Source organism: Haliotis cracherodii, unplaced genomic scaffold (assembly GCF_022045235.1).
Source record: "Haliotis cracherodii isolate W230 unplaced genomic scaffold, xgHalCrac1.p SCAF_10, whole genome shotgun sequence".
Classification (NCBI taxonomy): Eukaryota; Metazoa; Mollusca; class Gastropoda; order Lepetellida; family Haliotidae; genus Haliotis; species Haliotis cracherodii.
In genome coordinates, this window is record NW_027266265.1 from 45,037,252 (window position 1) to 45,059,355 (window position 22,104).

At 38.7% G+C, this 22,104-nt stretch overlaps 1 protein-coding gene across 9 annotated transcripts in view; it reads right to left on the reverse strand.

The window, feature by feature from the left end:
• Positions 1-22,104, reverse strand: part of LOC139454421 (FH1/FH2 domain-containing protein 3-like) — a 135,743-nt gene that overhangs the window by 15,056 nt on the left and 98,583 nt on the right. For 7 of the 9 annotated variants that reach the window (XR_011652456.1, XM_071236114.1, XM_071236118.1 and 4 more), the window contains 16 exons: positions 20,575-20,642; positions 18,606-18,711; positions 17,949-18,043; positions 16,978-17,089; positions 15,833-15,927; positions 14,804-14,947; positions 14,500-14,561; positions 13,676-13,840; positions 12,781-12,869; positions 10,778-11,014; positions 8,485-9,506; positions 4,583-4,738; positions 3,461-3,646; positions 1,684-1,803; positions 551-712; positions 7-125 (listed from right to left, as the gene is read on the reverse strand). Coding sequence is in view for 8 of the 9 variants with exons in the window: in XM_071236114.1 (XP_071092215.1) it covers positions 7-125; positions 551-712; positions 1,684-1,803; positions 3,461-3,646; positions 4,583-4,738; positions 8,485-9,506; positions 10,778-11,014; positions 12,781-12,869; positions 13,676-13,840; positions 14,500-14,561; positions 14,804-14,947; positions 15,833-15,927; positions 16,978-17,089; positions 17,949-18,043; positions 18,606-18,711; positions 20,575-20,642 (2,938 nt within the window). In the remaining variant the exon portion in view is untranslated. Of the gene's footprint in view, positions 1-6; positions 126-550; positions 713-1,683; positions 1,804-3,460; positions 3,647-4,582; positions 4,739-8,484; positions 9,507-10,777; positions 11,015-11,551; positions 11,567-12,780; positions 12,870-13,675; positions 13,841-14,499; positions 14,562-14,803; positions 14,948-15,832; positions 15,928-16,977; positions 17,090-17,948; positions 18,044-18,605; positions 18,712-20,574; positions 20,643-22,104 lie in introns of all 9 variants that reach the window. The other 2 variants (XM_071236120.1, XM_071236121.1) reach the window with 2 other exon arrangements.

A 22,104-nucleotide genomic window follows, 5' to 3' on the forward strand; every position in this document is an offset into this window, starting at 1 on the left:
ACTCACTTTCCCTTCATGTCTGAGGAAGTGCCGTCGTGTTTGATGATTGCTCGGAGGTAATCCCAAGAGGACTTGCAGTCACATTCCAACTTGTTCAACTTGTTGGTGAGCTCATCCCAGTCAATCTGGCAACACAAACATGGGATCTTCAGTAACATAACAACCCTTTTCTCAAGTTGACGTATCAAGATTATTTGCATACTTGATTTCCTACAATTCAAGTCTTGACTAAAAGTTTAAGACAAGATAATGCATAGGTTTCTTGTCTTGAACATGATTTCTCCTGCCACAGATGTGTACAAAATATATGGAAACTACTTACGTTATTAGGACATTGTCCATGAATATTTTACATTTATTTTTGTCAGCAATGACATGCACACAAAACATTAAATGAATAAGTAAGTAAATGTCCACTCCCCCTTCTCAGGGTTCAAGTTAGTAACAGCCATACTTTTCTCGGTGCATCGTCAGCCAATAGTTTTGATTGTGAAACCGTAGTCCTAGGAGAAACGGCTGATATATCTGTAGTATGGGCATGTCAACTCACCCGAGAGCACCGTGTGAGAGGTCCTAGTTCGGAGTAGAGATCAGTGGTGTCGGGGAACTGGTCCAGGATGACGTTACACAGGTGATGAAGAAGAGAGTGTTTGTGCACTGTGTCCTTCACCTCAGGGATCCGAGACAAAAAATCTACCGAGAAAGCTCGGGCCTGCAGAAGCAAAACATGTAATCAGGTAACACCCGAAAAGACAACCCACAGTTATTTATACTGAACAGAAAAGTAGAGGATCAAATTTCATATAATTGGAAAAATCTCACACTAAGATCTAACATAAGGATAAGAAGATTTAACTTAATACAAGGGGATCTTTATTTCACTAGATTATCCCCTGGTGTTAATCCAATGAGTGTAGCTTGAAAATCGCCCTGGTCAAAGCTTGACATGGCAGCCTATGAACTGTGAGATCTGGCTTGGCATAAAGGAATCACTTATACATATCACAAACAACGACCTGTACCATCTGGGTACAAGAACACACTGAGCAGGCCTGTGCACAGTTTGTGCCCCACAGTGAGCTTCAACATCTTGAGTGACACTATCGGTATTGGGGACCTGCTTCGGAACATCAAGAAGATATTCCATAAGGACCAAACACTTCCCATTTCAACACCTTGTGTGACACTATCGGTATTTGGGACCTGCTCTGAACATCAAGAAGATATTCCATAAGGACCACCCACTTCCCATTTCAACACCTTGTGTGACACTATCGGTATTTGGGACCTGCTCTGAACATCAAGAAGATATTCCATAAGGACCAACCACTTCCCATTTCAACACCTTGTGTGACACTATCGGTATTTGGGACCTGCTCTGAACATCAAGAAGATATTCCATAAGGACCACCCACTTCCCATTTCAACACCTTGTGTGACACTATCGGTATTGGGGACCTGCTCTGAACATCAAGAGGATGTTCCATTAGGACTACACACTTCCCATTTATCACCTTGTGTGACACTATCGGTATTGGGGACATGCCCTGAACATCAAGAGGATGTTCCATTAGGACTACACACTTCCCATTTCAACACCTTGTGTGACACTATCGGTATTGGGGACATGCCCTGAACATCAAGAGGATGTTCTAGTATGATTATCTAATGAAATCCACTGACCTGAGCACCATTCAGGAAGTTACCGATCGCGAGGATCGTAGACAGGATACATCTAAACGTCTTGTTTTGTGTCAGTGTATCAATGCCTTTCTTCAGGTCCATGAGGGGCTCAGACACTTCCTGTCGGTGAGAACAATATTGTCATCAACATGTTTAATTACACACAAAGATCATTTTGATTTTGATTTTTCAATTTTTATCAGAAAATACATTTGACATTAATTAAAGAATCCATTATGCTAAACATGGCAAAATAGAGATAATATCTTGCTACAAAATAAAAAAGATATAAAATAAAAAACAACATTTCTGATTATCTTATCTGAATATGTTGGCATGTGAGCAGTATTAGTTAGGCTTAACAAATTGTAACCTATTGTCTGTCAGTTAACGTATTGTCTGCACATTCATTTAGTTATCATTGGGTGAAATATAATCAAATAGAATACACTTCAGGGTACATATACTACTCAAAACAAGTTAAAGAACACCCACAACTGGAAGGCTGTGAGTTGCAATACCCATCAGACATGTTTGTTTGTTGCTTAACGCTGCTCTAAGCAATATTCCAGCCATATGACAGTGGTCTGTAAATAATCAAGTCTGGACCAGACAATCTAGTGATCATGAGCATCAATCAACGCAGTAATGACAGATTACCCATAGTCTTATAAAAAACCAAGGTGCTCTTAAACTTCTTTTGTGTAGTTAATACCACCAGAAGGACAGTTTTATGGTGAAGGACTCCTTCACTTGAAGATCATGCCAAAGGGTAGGACGAATGTATTTACAATGAAATATTCTCAGCTGGTATTGTGTACCTCACTGTTGAACAGTGCCTCCTCCGAGAGGTCAAGGGGGCAATAAAGGCATTGCTTTACACTACCAGTTCACAGATTACAGTGAGTGAGTTGTTCTCAACAATGCTTTATTTTCAGTTTAAAGGTGTGGGCGGAACAATCTGGCAAACCAAAAAGATTTACTACTTTGGCGAAACACCTGAACATGGGATTGGTGCTGACAAACCAAGAATCATAATCAGGGTGAATCTGGGATTTCAACCCAGGTTATTGGTTTTTGGCATGCCTAAGGGATGCAGTTCAGCTAATTGCATCTTAGATACTGCCGCCCCCCCCCCCCCCCCCCCCCCCCCCCACACACACACACAACATCTATATACAAATATACATCTGTGTTGAGTGGCTGTTCATATTACATGCAGACAATAAGTTCTCATTATTTTTCCCAATGCAAAGACATTGCCTTGAGCATGGAACACCAGAAATAGCATGTCAACAAATCTGTACTGAAATAACCAGGTTAGTCCAGTTATTACATTATAAAAAGTGTTTATTGTGTTCTTGGACTTACGGTAGTTATCTAATTCATTCAAATTTAATTCCATCTTGTTTAATTTTGGTGAAATAGTATTTGAACTGAAGGCAGATAGCACCAGCTCACCATTATTTATAACAACCATGATCAGGTTTCTGCCATTGACACCTTAGTTGTCAGAGAATGGATACATATATCATAAATGCCAGACTTTGACTCATTAAAACACATTTGTTGTAGTTTGACTATGATATGTCAAATTGTTTTAACCATGGTAATAGCAAGACACTAGAAGCCTCAAACAGTGACTCATCAAACACATGTAAAACTAACAATATACCAAAGCACTTATGGTTATTTTTAAGATAGCACTATACACAGGAAGATACCGTACATCAGTCGACCCGATAAAGACAAGGTGTCATGCTGCCCATGTACTTGCCTGTTCCATGTTCTCAAAGTCCAGCTTGAAGAGCCAGAGCTTGAGTCTGGGGATGAGCTCGGAGATAGAGGAGAGGGTCAGGAGGAACTGCTCGGCTGTCCCAAGGGGGATGTCAGGGTTCGCCATCTGCGCCTCCAGGATCTTCCCCTTCTCCTCATCCGTCGGGATCATCGTCGACAGGATCTTCTGCAGAAACACAAAGAAAATAAGTTCATTTTAAGGCGATTTTTTTTATATCAAACATGTCAGCATAATTTTAAAGTGACAGTGCTTTGGTGAGACCTACTGCATGGTTTTGGTGCTGACAAACAAATAATGATTAGGGTAGACCTGGCATTCCAACCCAGCCATAAACTTGACACAGCTGTGGGAAGAATCTTTACATACTTGATTAGCAGTGCTGCAGGAAATTGTACCATATTCCTGCAATATCACAGCAGGGGACTCCGGAAGTGGATTTGACACATTGTACCCATGTCGGGAATCGAAGTGCCTTTGGCGTGACAAGCGAATACTTTAATTTAACCACTACACTACCCCATTGTCGCTTACTCTGAGGAAGGAAAAGAGATGTGGGTGTTCCTCAGAAAAACATACAAATAAATTAGGGAGCTGGGTTTAATTCTGTTTAGTACAGTATTTCACAGGCCAAAGAGATGCAGGTCATATGTGTCAAACACGGACATTTTGGATTGGAATCAGTGACCATCAGACCAATGAGTGAGACATGCATCTCCACAATGTAGGTCATGGTGCTACTTTGCTGAAACCCATATATTAGTATCAAGCATATTGTTGGCTCACCAAGGTTCATACTTAGGGCCACAGACTAAGATCTAGTCTCTAAAATGAGCATATCTTACAGAAAACAACACTTGTAAGCAGTGGTAAACAGTTGTAAAAATATAGTTGTAAAATATAATAAAAAGAAGCCAAGAGACTGTCTTCATCTTCATTACTGCAGTTATCTAGACTTGCCAGGGCTGTATTGGCTATATTTGTTTCAGAGTCTGTGGAACAGACTTTCAGGGCCAATACCCAAGTACATGTAAGTATAAATAATGTGATCAAACCTACTTAACAGCTAGGTTCCCAGGAATTGATAATTTTTCATCTACTTACTTCAATGCCCTCTTTATTCATGATTGACACATCCATTTTCAAGATGGCTGCCTTGATGGTTCTTGGAGGTGGAAGGACTGTCAGACCAATGTTGATGGCGTTGGATCGCTTTGGATCCAAGACAACAATCTCCTTCCTGGACCCAGTTTCTTGTTTCTGTTGAAACAGGCAACAACAATCAATACTTTTGAAGCGTGCAATATGGCAGCCAGTGACATGATGAGAGCTATGTAGATGAAGGATACTGGACAGGAAGGCTGAAAAGAACAGAACAAGGAGGGAGAGTCCATTGACTGGACAGGGAGCTGGGAAAATCCACTGCCACAACAAGTAGCTTGGAGAATCCACTCACAGGATAGGGAGTTGGGAGAGTCCACTCACAGGAAAGGGAGTTGGGAGAGTCCACTCACAGGAAAAGGAGTCGGGGGAGTCCATTCAAAGGAAAAGGAATCGGGGGAGTCCACTCACAGGAAAGGGAGTTGGGAGAGTCCACTCACAAGAAAAGGAGTCGGGGGAGTCCAATCAAAGGATAGGGAGTTGGGGGAGTACACTCACAGGATAGGGAGTTGGGAGAGTCCACTCACAGGGTGGGGAGCAAGGTTTAAAGCTGGACATAGAAACAGGGACATAAACGTTGAAATTCAGTTTTGACCATCCTTGGTTATCTCGGTAATTATATCTCCATGTTATTATTACATATACCCTGGACAAATTTGCCACCATAGCTTCATTTCAGACGTGACACATCACTGGCTCCGCTCTCTTATCACCTTCTCTCTGCATGAAATCAATAACCAATAAAAATGCTTCTTCTGAAAATAGTTCTAGATTGATATATTAAATCAACCAGAAAACTGTTACAAACGATTTTGAGCTGGAAAGATGTTTTCCTGAGGACCAAGACAGGGGAGGTAAGTCTTGCTACAATGTTGTTACGGTTGTATTTGAGACAACACGGAAAAGTCGAGATGAGTACTGGTGATTTCACTACATATTTCAAACACGAAAGAACGGCTTCATCAATTGACTGGATGTCTATTTTTAACTTTGCATCATTCAAACCAGACTTTAAATGTAGGAAAGGAGGCAAAAGGGTCCAGGATATTTATCACAATAAAATGAAGATGTAATACACTGATAATTGAGGACTAGTATTGAGAAACATGTCTCCAGTTGCTCTTCATAAACTCTTATTGTTTCAACTTTCATTAAAAACACAATTTATGGCATATCTATCCAGGGCAACAGGTCATATAAGTGTTTTCCATGTCCAGGAAAGTAAGTAGAAATTAAAGCTTAAAACTAGAGTGACAGCCAGACAGAAAGGAAGACAGCCACAGTAGAACAGTGAAGCCTAGCAAAGGCAGTCAAGAGGAACATCATTTTCCAAAGTATTCAATCACTTACAACAAAAGCAACAAAAGCAATGTTTTAATGACAGAGCTTGCATGAAATCATGAATAACTAGCAATACGAAGGATCTTGCAAATGTTAACATAAAAATCTATGAGGCAAATTTCCTATTTCTGCAGCACAAGTATCACAATATCCAACTGCTGTTAGAAGCTTGACCAATGAGATTACAGCACATGATGATGAAGGCAGGGAGAATGAAATACTTTCTATATTTACACACTGATATGTCTCCTTTATCACATCTCTCACTAAACAATACCTACTTTATTCCATGCTTTGACAACATTCAATTATCGGATAAGTAACGTCAGTGAGCAGAATTCTATCACTTACACTATAGAACAGATCTCACTAATTCAAATGATTGATTTTTTACTTTTACATTAATTAAAATTTCATTTACGAAACTGGTTTATGAAAATCATTCATACCAAACAATAATTTCAATACATACCAGAAGTGAATCTTTAAAGGTTGATCAATTTTAGGCATTCTTGGTATGAAATCCTTTCATAAATAGATTCAATAACAATTACAATATTCAACTGGTGAATATTAGCCATTACTATGCTAGTTCTTACCACTTCCTGTTAACACAACCACGTGACAACATGCATATTAGGCACCAGCAATGTCGGCAAGAGTGCATGAAAATAGAAGACATATTATATGCATAGTTGAGTTCAAACAATATTATCACAGTGCACGTGTCATCTGTTTGTAAATATCAAATTGTGGTGCTGAAAAAGAACTGCAGTTATGAATTCAAAACTTTTGATCAAGCTTAATCCATTACAACTTTATTCTACAGTGTTGGGAAACGTCAATTATTTTACGTACATTGCCAATTATGTGTATATCTAAGCGTTCTCAAGAGGTTTCATGGAAGAAACAGTTCAATACAACTAACTGTTCATACTGTTATAGAAATATTATAGATGTGATATATATACCTTTCATTCAACTGTATCAAGAAGGATAAGCTTGATCATGAAAAGTGTCATTAAATCAGTGTAAATATGTAAATCCAAAGTGCATATATAACAATGTGTTGAATCCCTTTCCTTATTGCTTTGAATCAACAAAACTTCCTAATCAGTATAACAAACTGTCACCTCAACCATCTTCAAGAATCACTCTTACATTATTACAAAAATAATTATAATCAACAATAACTTCAACCGCATATTTGTTTTGTCAAATGTATTTCCAATAGTAACTTAGTCATAAAAGTTGTCAAGTTTCACAAACAAAATAATTCTTGAAGATCATGCCAACATTTTGAAACAGAAGAACATCATTATAAACAGTCCTTTACCATGATCCGGACATGAAACTGTTGAAAATGACAAGTAGCCTTAGGTAGTGATGTCAATATTTAAAAGTACACGTTACACCAAGAAAGCTAGAAGAAACCCTTGTAAGAAGTTGACTCTTGTCTATAATGTGCCCCCACTTATCCCCCGATTCTGAAAAACCCATCTACAGTACACTGCTCTTGAATGAATGAGTGAGTGAGTGAGTATGGTTTTACGCTGCTTTTAGCAATATTCCAGCAATATCACGGCGGGGGAAACCAGAAATGGGCTTCACACATTGTACCCATGTCGGGAATCGAACCCGGGTTTTCGTCGTGTTTAGTGAACGCTTTAGCCACTAGGCTACCCGACCACCCTGGACTTGGATGAGGGATCACCATACAGTAAAATATGTATGACCATTTCTATCAGATATCATTAAACTGACTTGATGCAAACTATCTGTGTTTGTTGACAGTTACATTATCTTTGAAATAATCTGAAGATATTGGTGAGCATATGAATTGAACATATCAATCATGAAAGTTTTTAGGCCTTGCGTAACACCCCATCACAGCTTTTATGAATAAATAAAAATGCTCATAGTTGACAGAAAGAAGGTGCTATCCATCCCAGCCCAACAACAAATTGTTTGCTATGATGTTGAGACTTTAAGCCTCTGTATAATATCCCATGTCGACTTCACTTCATGTATTAGCTGTGTTGTGGTAGTGTCTGTACTCACTCAAAATACAAACATGTCAAGCCTGTTATCAGTATACGTAACATATTTCAGCTAATCCTAAAATCTGTTGTAAGTAGCTTTTAATTATTAATAATAGTACTGTACTGGTTGTACATTATTCATGTTCTTCAGTATAATTTTCATCAAAGAACTTTTCAGCCAAAGAGGTGGTTATTTTTAAATATAATATAATTAAAACTGTCAAATTAAAGATAGTAATGTCTATATGGGTAAATATCAATTCCGTATTTTTGTGCAATGATTGTACTAAATCAGTATTTATGAAACAAGAAATGTCATATGTGCAAGACATATTTAATCCTTTTTTAACAGTTCCTTATATTCAATAACCAAAGTATTTATCTTCAAGGCAAGGGCTCCATGAACAAAGCCTGACATGTTTGTATGAGTTAGAAGCACTCGTGTAAGCTGTGTCCACTCACCTTAGTTTTAACCTCACTGGACCTGGTTTCGAACAGGTGCTCCAACTTCTCAGGATCCAGTTTGACTGTGACAAGCTGCTTCCACACTGTCTCATCCTTCGCCTTTGGAGTAGCGGGCTGGGTCTGGAGGGGTCTCCAATGGAGACGGATAGTCTTCTTGTTCTTTGGCAAGTTGGCTCCAAGGGGAGGTGGCAAGTTAGAGTCCTCTGGGGGAGGACCACCCATACTGGGAGGGGGTGGGGGTGGAGGCATTCCTGGAGGCATGGGTGGGGGTGGGGGCATGCCTCCCATCATTGGTGGTGGGGGTGGGGGTGGGAAGCCCCCGAGGGGTGGTGGTGGGGGAGGGAAACCCATTGGAGGAGGGGGAGGCATATCACCATTCATGTCAAATGCCATCTTAGGAGGTGCAAACACATCATCGTCATCCTCATCCCTGAGATCTGTGAAGTCCATGTCTTTAATTTTCAGAGGTCGCTTCAGTCTCCTCTGAATCCTCTCCCACTGCATGTCACTCTCTGTCTTCTTCACTTCAGGCTCTGGCACCGGTTTAGGTGCAGCAGGTTTAGTATGCAAGCCATCCTTAGCACGCCCAATCAAACCACTAGAATCACCTTGAGGTCTGCCCATCTCAATGGGGAGCTTGGACTCATCCTGAGGACCAAACCTACTAACAGCACTCTGTACATTGCCATCAGGTAACCTGTCCAAAACATGCTTCTTTGGAGGCACATTGGCATTAGAACCTTCATGGAAAGTCTCCTTCCTTTGAGACACACTCCCTCCCTGAATATACGGACCTTGCATATCATCCTCTTCCAGACCATGTTTCTGTTTGTACATCTGCCATCGTTTGTTGCTTGACAGTGCCTCTGACTCACCTTCAGGAGCATTGCGCATCTGACCTTGATTGACTGCATTGTTCTTAGCATCCAAGTTATTTGGTTCAAAGTTGTCTCCCTGACTGTTGAAGCTCTGATAGCCAGACTCGTTCAATCTTGAGCCTTTGGAACCTCTTTGGTCATCTGCAAGGGAAGTCAACTCTCTATGGATTATTGTGTACACCTTGTCAATATTATCAGGAAAAGGAACAAGAAACAACAGATTTTGTGTTCGGTTTACATTTATCTTTAGGGGGAGTGGCATTTGATTGCAGTGATGTCTTGGGCGGGTCATCAAGAAACAGTTTCACAAATTGTACCCAACTTTCTTTCAAGAAACATATCATATCAAAGTGTCATATCAAAGTACAGTCCTACACTTATGGGGAATCAAACCTGGATTATCTGCATGACGGGTAAACATAACCACTTGGTTACCCGACTTCTCACTTAAGAACCAGAATATCAGTATCCAAAACATCATGGCAAGAATGTGAACACAATTATTGTTTCTTGTCCTAATTATACATGCAAAAGTTTCACAGTCCATGCGTGAAAACACTGAATGAGCCAAGTCATGCTTCAATGTGCATCAACCCTGACGTCATAGTGAGTTACACAGCATACAGATAGATGAGAACATCATCGGGATGAAGACCGCTCTATCTTGTCATCTCACTGATTTATACTACATCAACATATACAGCTTATTATTAGATTATTAGACGACATGAAATACTTTGGTTATTAGTCAAAACCTGACCCAAATGCAATACCTGTCCTCAATGGTTAATTTGGAGTATTACTGCACATTTTATTAGTAGTCAAATGGGCCCTTGTCATTCGTAGTATTAGGGGGTGCAGAATACATAGACATCTGTGAACTGCATTTCAGGGCTATTTCTTGCCCCTTCATTCACCTGATGAAGTGGTGTGTGTTTGTTTGTTGTTTAACATCTCACTCAGCAATATTCCAGCTATATTCCAGTGGTCTGTAAATAATCAAGTCTGGACCAGACACTCCAGTGATTGACATCATGAGCATCGATCCACGCAATTGGGATAGGATGACATGCATCAACCAAGTCTGCGAGCCTGACCGCCTGACCACCTGATCACCCGATCCCGTTAGTTGCCTCTTATGACAAGCATAGTTGCTCTTATGGCAAACACGGGTTGCTGAAGACCTATGCTCTACGAGGATCTTCATGGGTCCCTAATGATGTGGGGAAAATTAGCCTGAAACTCTGTTACCAACAATTAAAATGGATGTTCTCTGAAAGACCTCATGACTGCTGACCAATTGACGTTTCTGTGACACACCTTTCCTAATGAGTCAATATCACTGAACATGGACTTGTCTCTGAAATACCTCATTATTGCTGTCCAATTGACTTTACTGTTAGACACCTTACCTAATGAGTCAATATCACTGAAAGAACTAAAGGAGGCAGGATCCGGATCTGGCAAATGATCGTGGGCAGATTCTGGGGGGAAGGAGCTAGAGCTACTGGTGGTGCTGGTGGATGATATACTGGCCACTGATATGCGATCAGCCTCGGGGAGATCAATGTTTTTCAATTCCTGTTCCTTTCGTAATGTCAGCTGACGTTCCCGCCGTCTTTCTTTTCGTTCCTGTCGACTTTCTGAGGCTGTGGGTATGTATACATGCTGTTAGTGGCACCCACATGCACAAAAACAATGTCACACATAGTCAATCTTGATACACCGTCTTATCCTGAGCGCTATGAATGACCAATCTACTTATGTTTTGACTATTTGCATTGTGGTTCAAATCATATTTGATTTTTCAAATGAAAATATAAATTTGATACCATGATTAATTAAACTTTATTAAAACAGTTTTAGAATATCAAACAAAACAACATATTTTGAAAATACTTGATGAATGGAAACTTAAAAATATAAAAATTCAAAATTATTAAAAAAAATTCAAAACAGAAATTTAAGAAAGTATTATCTTTCAGCCTCAGGATAAGAAATAATCTAGTACATCACCAAACACATTAATTAATACATGCAGCAATGATCAGAGCCATAAAACTCCTATCATGTCAACACCAGGGTACTTTGTTCCTTAATTAGGTTTTAGGGTATGCTGTACAGCTATAAAGGGTCTACTAATTATGATAGGGTTGAAGTCAAAAGGGTTAAAGTGATGAATGTACCTTCAATATTTGTCGCTGGAATTACAGAAGACATAGACATTGTTCATATTTCTCAAAATGTTTCATCTCATGAAAAGTATGAAATTGGTTTATAATGATTAATTGGTTTTATTCTACAGTTTATACACGACATCCTAAAATATATAAATACATGCATTCCATGGTCAGGTGACAGCAAAGTATTGGTGTGTGCTATGATTCCATGGCCCTATATCACATTAACCTTGGAGTTTCCCAAAGTCTTGATTATTAAGGTCAAAACTGAGAGGACTATCAGCATTGTCAGACCTCAGTGGTGTTGGCATTTGGTAGTTTGGGGATATTCAGTGGAAGTAAAAGCTTTCACACAGGGGACAAGTTGTTGATGTAAAGTAGTGAGTGAGTGAGTGAAATTTAACGTCACCTCGGCAATATTTCAGCCATATCGTGACGAATGATGTAAAGCAAACCTGGAACCAACAATATTTTGGAGTCTTATCAATCGTATAATCAAAGAGTCAACCAAATTAACGATTCTTCAGTCATATATGACATCCATAAACATTTACAGTCAGCTCCAGGCATCACGAGCTTAAAACTTTATGATTTATGTTGTAAATCGTACATTTTGAATTTGTTCATCATATCATACTAAGATTACATATCACTGTTCAGTGATAACACATATTACACTGCATTGCCAACCTTATGTCTGGAGTTGACTGTATGGTTAGCACACACATGATTTGGAACTTTAAGAACTAAAACATGCAGAATACTCATGCATTTGACATATGTCACATGATGTATTGTGAGTGCTAATGGAAAACAATTGTTGATTTGTGGTTGTCACGAAAAAAGAAGCTATCATTCAAATGACTTTCAAAATGGAATGTTGTGAGGGTAATAGTATATTCAGAATAAGTGAGTCATTTTACTAATAACAAAGCAATTTCATACACAATTTAGATACAATCCCAAATGTGTGCCTCAAAAGGTCCACTATCAATAAATGATATCCAATTACAAATACATCTAAAGATAATTTTTTCTCAGTATGACTATTAAATTGTTTCTATTATCATTTTCATAAGTGCTCAAACTTCAAATTGATTGACAGAGCCACATAAGACAGGAACATCCTGCCCCATATCTCCTGGTGTATATAAACAATACTGTCCTGAATCTAAGGGTGTATATGGACAAGAATGCTCTCCAGTGAACAATGGCTGACAACAAATTCTACATACACTGGTTTCCATTATGCTGGTCTTGAGGGAAGGACTTGCGACTGCGCATGGGGAAGGGATCATTGTCTTCTGTCGGAGGACGGAACTGGCTGTAAACAAAGAGGAATTTATACATAATTCCTGTTAATACCAACAGGTCATTTTCATAAATGACATTTGCATGAAGTCTGCACATCACGGGAGACAACCCCAAAGGAAGAAAACTGTTGAAAGTATAGAGGGGACTACATTTTCAAAGCTACCTTTGAAGAATGTATCTCCCTATCAGTGAGTGAATGCTGTGTTATGCAATGTGAGTATTCCAGCTATACACTCTCCCCCAAACAAGAAACGCCTGTTGTTTTCAAGATAGTCATTCTGTAGCTTCTGCAAGGCTATGAAGCAATATGTAAGACCTGTGTGTGTTTGAAAAGCCAGAAAAATCTAGACTTTATTTTCTTGCATGAAAATGATTTTTGAAATTATTGCATTTAGATCTGGAGAGAATCTCATTATTCATGCATCAGTTCCGATGACAAGCCTTGATGTGGTATTGGGGACCGATTCAGAAATCCCCACTGAGAAGAGTGGAAAATGATCTGGAATTGAGCTGTAAGATCAGAATCATCAGATGATGATACAAGGATGACACACTGATGTCTGGGGTCAAGGTCGTCATTACTGACACGGACGTGTGCACCCATCAGCCTTCGAGTCCTACAGCAGTTCCCCTCGGAAAATACCTCCCTTATGTCAAAGGACATAACAAAGGACCTTACTTACCAATAAACAAGTTAAGTGGTAAGAAAGAGAGCAATCACTTGCTGCACGCCTCCATCTTGAGTTATTTCTTGCTCTCGCGAGATCTTGTGATATATTTATGAACTTTAACATTTAACATAGCTTATGTACTTACTCAAGCTGCTTCTTTTTCCTGTACATTTCTGCTGGAGTTAGTTTTTCTGCATCCTGGGATTTCTGAGGCAGTACTGACATGCTGACTGACTTTGTCATCTTGGCCATGCCAACACTGCGCCGACTCTTACGACCATCATCCTTACTCGTGGTTCGAGGTTGACGTCTGGAATATTATACAACCTTTGTTAACCTCATTTGTTACAAGCTCATTACCCAAACTACCAAAATAGTTTACATTACCAACTGACTCTTTTGAGTGTTTGACTGCATATACTGTTTTTAAAAATGACTATACTATTACCCACAAAGGAAAACTGAGGGAGAGAATTTATGGATGTCAACTTCTTAATTATGAGGAACACAATATTTCAGAGAATATAATTACTCCTTCATCAGGTGAAGGATGTGTGAGTGAGTGAGTTGGGTTTAACGCCGCTTTTAACAGTATTCCAGTTATATCATGGCGTGTCAGCTTAATGTGGGAGGAAAGCCTGAAGTGATGCAGGTCTCAGACGTTTACCACTTCGGTGAAACCCACGAGCACGGGTATGGTGCTGACAAACCTAGAAACATAATCAAGGCGAACCGGGATTCGAACCCACGATCATAGGTATCTGGCGTGCCCAAGGGACGCAACTCTGCACAGCGAATGGCGGCGCCTTAGACGACTGGGCCACCCGTGCCCCCAGGTGAAGGATGAAGGATAAAGGAGTAAGTATATACTCCGAAACGTTGTGTTCCTCATAATAAAGAGGATGACATCCATAAATTCTCTTCCGTATGTATATCACTTCTAAATGCCTTTCAAAGATTTGAACAAACCTGAGATTTTCCAGCTGAGGAATATCAGCTTTATCCTCCCCATCTTCACTCTTCAGGGCAGCCTGCACAGAACAAAAAATGAGTTTTACTTTCAGATAATTATGGAACACACATATTACCAAGCTTGGAGACAGTTCTCTGTAAAAATAACATTGAGTCATTTAAGAATAGGAAATGACCTGGAAAAAGTCTGTTTGGTTAAATTTGAAAAAAAAAGACATTTAAGGACAAGAAACTAAACAATAAACAGAATGACGAAGGCAAACTATAGGTCACTTAAGCAAACATTTGATGACAAACGGACCTCATATGTCTGGAACTGTGTGATGAGATCGAGGTCGGAGCCCTTGCGGTTCATGTGCCTCTGTGTGACCCGCTCCATGCCTTGTTCCTCCAGAGCGTCCGTCACATCATAGAACGAGTCCTGGTCCGGCAGTGCATTGATCACCTGTACGAATCATACAGATTCATCAGACTCTAGGCCTAACACAACCCACGGCAGTAGATGACTTTACAAAGCTTTAAGAAATAGTGAGTGAGTGAGTGAGTATGGTTTTACGCCGTTTTTAGCAATATTCCAGCAATATCACGGCGGGGGTCACCAGAAATGGGCTTCACACATTGTACCCATGTCGGGACTCGAACCCGGGTCTTCGGCGTGACGAGCGAACGCTTTAACCACTAGGCTACCCGACCGCCCCCTTTAAGAAATATATCACCAGAGTACAATGAGCGAGTTCGGTTTTACACCACTTTAAGCAATATTCAAGCAATATCAAAGAGGCGGACTTCAGAATGAGCTTCACACATTGTATCCAAGTGGGGAATTGAAACAGGGGTTTTAGTGTGAAGAGGTAATGTTTTAACTAGGCTCCATCCCAAGAGAACATTGAGGCCAATGTATGAACCAGTGAGTGAGTGAGTGAGTGAGTATGGTTTTACACCACTTTTAGAAATATTCCAGCAATATCATGGCAGGGGACACCAGAAATGGGCTTCAAAAATTGTACCCATGTGGGGAATCAAACCCAAGATCTTCGGCATGACAAGCGAACACTTTAACCACTAGGCTACCCCACAGTGCCCTCCCCCCCCCCCCCCCCCCCCCCCAACAATTTATGAATCAAACTCAGGACCTCTTTGAGACAAGTAAACACCTTTCCCACTGAGCTATATCCCCACACCATACTTCATTTGACTGCCAGTAAAAGTGAAGTGAAATGGGCTTTCACGTCGTGTTCAAGATTATTGCACTACTGGATTATCATCAAGTGACATGTGTAAACAGATGGAATAATACTGGATGACAAGAATGCAAGCTCCTGGCACTGACCTTGTTGATGAGTGTCATGGCGTAGATCAGGAGCTCTGTGTCAGTGCCGTCCTTTTCATCCAAAATGTTCATCAAGTTGGACCAAGGTCGGGATCCTAGAAATAAACATAAGTGAGTGAGTGAGTTAGTAAGGTTTAATGCTGCTTTAAATAGCATTTCAGTTATATCACTGCATGTCAACTTAATGTGTAAGAAAACCCACAAACACAGGTATGGTGCTGACAAACCTAGAAACATAATAGCGGCGAACCAGGATTTGAACCCACGATCCTAGGTTTCTGGTGTGCCCAAGGGACAAAACTCTGCACAAGGAATTGAGGTGCCTTAGACTTAGCCACACAAGCCCCCAGCATAAAAAACTCAAATAACCCTTTAAGTAGATTTTGTAAACATATTTATTGTTTGAGATGAAAATTCCCAATCAAATCAACCCTGGGCTTATTCTGTGTGTTCAAGAATTAAATACTTATTACACTATCAAAGACCAGTTTACATATAGATGAAAAAAAAAAGGTGTAATGTTGTTTTGAAATGCCTTATGAACAATAATCTCTTTCCTTTATTCCTGAACTTATTCATGTCAAATATGCATCTAGATCGTATCAAATCATAATTATTCTAAATGTGAACATATTATAAATACATTTTCTGTTTATTTCTCCACGTATATTTAACACAAAATAAGCAGTTTATTAAATCTTTATACAAACAATGAAAATGATGGCAACTTTTCCCGAAATGAAAATTCTTAGTCACAATACTAACTTCCAACCAAAACATCTCTGAGGGCCAAAACTAAATTCCAGACAACATGGAAACCAATTTTACCTTACTAGCAAGATACCTGTGCAGCCAACACTGTTTTCCTGAAAACACATCTGTAACAACTAACACTATATGCCTAAAAACATATATCTCAGTAATAATACTATTTATGTAACAACTCATCTCTGAGAGAAGATGCCGCCTTCCTGACAACTTACAATGAACAAAAAATGATAGGGATCATAAATATGTTTTTCTATATTTTAATCGAATTGTGTGGTCAGTATTCACTACAAAAAGATATCCCCAAAAATATTCATGATCCCTGACGTTTTTTGTTCTGTATATGTCTCAAAGCCAATGCTACTTTCCTGACATACCTCTGCGAGAGTCAACACTGTTGATAGCCTTGATGAGCTGTTGTGTATTACTCTCTGTGTACTCCACGAAAACCAGGATCAGTTTAAGTGCCGTCTTCACTACGAGGCGGCCCTGAAAGGAAGCGAGTGTATCAATGAGTCCACTGTCCAGTAAATGGGATGAGGCGACATATTGTCCTTCACTCATCCTCTATTCTGTGGTTAGGTCACTGACATATTTCAGAATAGAACTCGGAAATGTTGGTGGGAAAGTTATAGAATGAGGGGCAGCAGTTTGATTTCTCTGATGTTTTAGACATACAGGAAGTACTACATGTAACTGGTGGGTGAGGAGAGGTGAGGTGAAATGGGGTTCAACGTTGCATCCAAGATTATTGCACTGACATAGCCACGTGCATGCACGTGTGTGTGTGGCTGCTTGTACTAGTCCGGACTGATACCGATCTTATAGTGCTATCCAACTAAGATACCATGCCGCAGTTTAACATGAATACCCCACAGCATACTGACTCCAAGCTGACCAGTTCTTGTTTCAGCCCCTTAATGCCAAGCGCCAGGCAGGGTGACAACAAGTACCATCTTTTAACGTCTTTTGGTATGACGAGGCCGGGGATAAAACCCCGGGCCTTCCGCTCTCCAGGCGGGCACTCTACCACTAGACGATGGAGGCATTCCTGTAACTGACAGGATGCTATGTGAACTTGTATCTGTGTGCTGATTTGGCAATCCAGTTGTGTTGGGGCTGCAATATCATTCTGCAAGGCTGCATCAGGATTCGAAACATACTAGTACCACCAAAATCTGGAGTGAATATCAAGTCGAGACATCTGACATAAAACAAAAGTCATTGACAAAATTAGAATATAAGGTTAAAATAAAAAATATTTAGAAAGATATATTATTCTATCATAAGGGTCGAAAGGGGAAAGGATAGTTGTAACACTGTGTGTCGCGATGTGTCCTATCATTACCTTTGATGCAAGCAAGCCATACAGCCACTGCACTGTGGCATTGTGTCGGATCACCCCTTCCATACCATCCACGTACAGCATCACCTGTCCCAGGGCTGCAACAGTAACAGCATTGTACTCAGTGTCACACAACAACAACAACATCTATATATTCTTCTTAATGAGGTGTAATAGTCTCAGCATGACATCCGGTGTATATGAGATTATCATACTGTGAAAGTAAGGCCATACTTTTCTTTGTTTTCGATTTAGGGATTCGACTGACTACAGCCAAAGCTACATTCAGAAAATATATAAAATGCCTTAAATTCATTCGTTTTTGCTTGACTGCTTGATTTTTGAGAGATTTAAAAAATATAAAGAGTCACTGCTTGTTTAACAAATTATAATTGGCAAAATACGATGTATGTTGTCTCTGGCAATTGCAAAAACCTTAGAAAGAGAGAAAAACATGTCTCTAAAATAAAATACTTAACATCATGGATTTTAACAGAATTAGCATTTAACTTATCTCGTTAAACTGACAGAACCAAGCAAACACCACAAAAAGTAAAAAAACATTCAGCAAAGTTATTCATATTTATAGTTATATACCCAAACTAATGTTTTAACCTTAACTGTGTAATAATAAATCAAAAGCAAGTCTACCCAACTCACCCCTAAGTATATAATTCTGATAGTTCTGGTCTGCCTCCGAGCCCACTTTGATAAGGCAGTCGAGTCCATCGTTGTTGACAAACTCATGGACAAGATCCTTATCATCCTGAAACACATCAAAATGTAAATCACCTCAAATAGTCAAGTACATCTATATCAAGTTCACATCACAGACATTTCACCTGTATCATTCTCGTCAATGTAACTGAACATCTTATCATGACATATTTATTAGTTGTTTGGCTCGACCAATTCCTGTCCTTGTTTACAGATGGCAATAACTTCAACTTATGATTTTAAAATCTGGAAAAAAATCAAAGATTATTCTGACATAAGAACATTATTATTATTACGTTATATTACGTTACATTATGTTACGTTACGTTATATACTGCAGGTATCCAGGTTCTAGTATCTGCTCAAATTTGGTTTAATTTGTTCCACGACCAATGGATCTGTTCACATTCCACTTATTATTCTCAGCTCCCTGGGGAGTATACAACCCAAGCTGCCTGAGGGCGCTAGAAGGTTTTTACATCCACCTCACATATAGTTCAAATCACTTACGCTATCATGTGATTTCAATACAGGGATGTCCACCAACACGCTTGTTTAACAAGTGATTTGTTTTAATGCATTTCATCAAAATGTAATTAAATTCAGTTTCATAAATGACCACACACACATTGCAAGATGATCATCAAACATTCCAATAACCAGTATAACATATTTAACCTGATCCTTGTGACCCACTTCAGAGCATGAATGGCAACGCTCCAGTTTCAAGTGTACATTTCCCATACCACTTAAACAGTACATGAATAGCTTCATTCTGGTGTTGTGTAATTCATCAAGGCATAGTCTGCATTCACAGACAGATACCGAGCATCTTGTATATCCTTCCCCGGAGGGAGAAATAGTGTAAAGTACAAAGTACAATGTTAGATCTACAATGTTAATAATTACCATTGACACTATTGTTTTAAACATTATATTATATTGTATTGTATTGTATTGTATTAATTATATTATATTATCATATCTTATCATATGATAATTATATCATATCATATCATATCATATCATATCATATCATATCATATCATATCATTATATTATATTATATTATATTATATTATATTATATTATATTATATTATATTATATTATATTATATTATATTATATTATATTATATTATATTATATTATTCCATCCATCCATCCATTTGTCAATCTATTATACTGTATATCATACATGCTGTACCATCCATTCACTCAAGTTACATATCATATCTATACAAACATTCTTTATCTATCATATAGTATAATATGTCCATCTATTTAAGTTATACATCATATTTAAACGATCATTTTTTTCTATTATAGGATATATTATATTCATCCATTGATTTGTTATTTACTGTATCCATACAATCATTTAAGTTATATATTGTATGTACATTATCATTCTTTATCTATCATATGATATATTATATCCATCCATTCATTTAAGCTATATATCATATCCATGCATTCATTCTTTATCTAAATGATATATTATATCCATCCATATAGCCAAGTTACATATTGTATCCATCCAATCATTTATTTATCTATTAAATATTATGTGACATATCATAACCATCCATCCATCCATCATTCACTCATCCATCAGGGTGGTGGAGTAGCCTAGTGGTTAAAGCGTTCGCTCGTCACGCCGAGGACCCGGGTTCGATTCCCCACATGGGTACAATGTGTGAAGCCCATTTCTGGTGTCCCACCGCTGTGATATTGCTGGAATATTGCTAAAAGTGGCGTAAAACCGTACTCACTCGCTCATCCATCCACCGTTTCACCCCATTTCATTTCCATCTCTTCAATAATGAAACCAATCACTCAGTACTAGTATACTCAGTGTTGAAGTCCTTCATGCTGCTAATTACTTGCTTTTCAGCACCAGTCAACTCACCTGAAAGATTTGCTTCAGTGAAAATAAAGCTCTCCGTAATTCTCTCCCAGATGATGTCAGCAATTTTTCTGAGAAAAAAACGTAAAAAACATTCACACATTTCAATCAGATTTAATTAAAAAAATCAACAACATCAGCCATGGTCTGAAACTCCAAATATCAGAAGAGATCATATCAGACCCCAGCTTGTACACAAAACATATGAATCCTGCACACAAGACAACGTTTGGTGATAAGCAAAATTCGGTTTACTATAAAACACAGTATGAATAAAGCCAATTAGCCCTGTAAGTTTTCCCCAAAGTGTCAACAAGAGACCGAGCCAGATCCAGCTTGTCCAGCTTCTAAACAAAACCCACATCCTGCACACAAGACAATATTCAATGACAAAACAAAACTTGGTCGGATATAAGAACTAGTATAAATAAAAACAATTTGCCCTGTAAATGATCCCTCATGACGTGGGGCATCTCTGGTAGACCACCAGAGTGTACAAGCAATATGACTTGTCCCCCTGTACCCCGTGAACTGAAGAAGATTGGCCAAGTAGGAAAAGCAAACAAACAAACAAGAAGTTTTTGGAATATTTTCCATTTGTAACACAGAACCAGACAGAAGAAAATATGCAACGAATTTGTCAGCGATGTTTGTTGAGTGATGCCACCTTGTTTAACACCTTTTGATATTTGCATTATATTATACAAGAGGATTGGGAACACTTCAAATATGTCTTTAAAACAATATCTGCACTTTGACAAGGAGAGACGCTCTGTTTCCCAATGCTACGACTCATCCTGGCCCCCTTATTAACATCAGCATGATCAATGACAATATCTTATATTCAAATTAGGTCCAGACAAGGTTATTTCCTACCAGAATCCCCAAAATTAACTGTATTCAGGTGAACAAAAAATTATAGAATTTGAAGATAAAATAATTCTGCTTATCCCAATTTCTGATTTAGTATTTAATTACCAATGTAGTATACCATATCACCAGAATAAGTAATGACAATTCAGTTATAAAGCCAAAAATAAAATTTTGACTTGCCTGGAACAATTGTGTCAGGTCGACCCATTAGACTTGCGACTTTGCAGATTATTTTCATTCACTGAATGTTGTGTTAAAAGGCACTTAATGTTTTAAGTTGTTTATAAGACCTATTATCCAAGGAAATAATAATAGACATGATACTCCTCAAATTCAGTTGCTAAATAAATCCTTCTGAAATATCTCTCATTTCCTGGCAGTTAATGGCGGTATATGTTATGCATGGAGAACTGAAAACAAGTCAGAAAAGTACAGCCAAGTATTTATTCAACTTCTGTTGCATTGATCATCCTTGAGTTGGCTGTGTGCACGTAGAAAACATGTCTAATCCCACACAGGATCAGACAAGCTAAGACAGTCTGATTGATATGGGTGTATCATATGAGAGGTGATATGGACCATTTACGTGAAGGATGTCATATATGTGTAGATATAGACTATTCTTCCTGGGCAATATCAGATATGTAGACACTGATACAA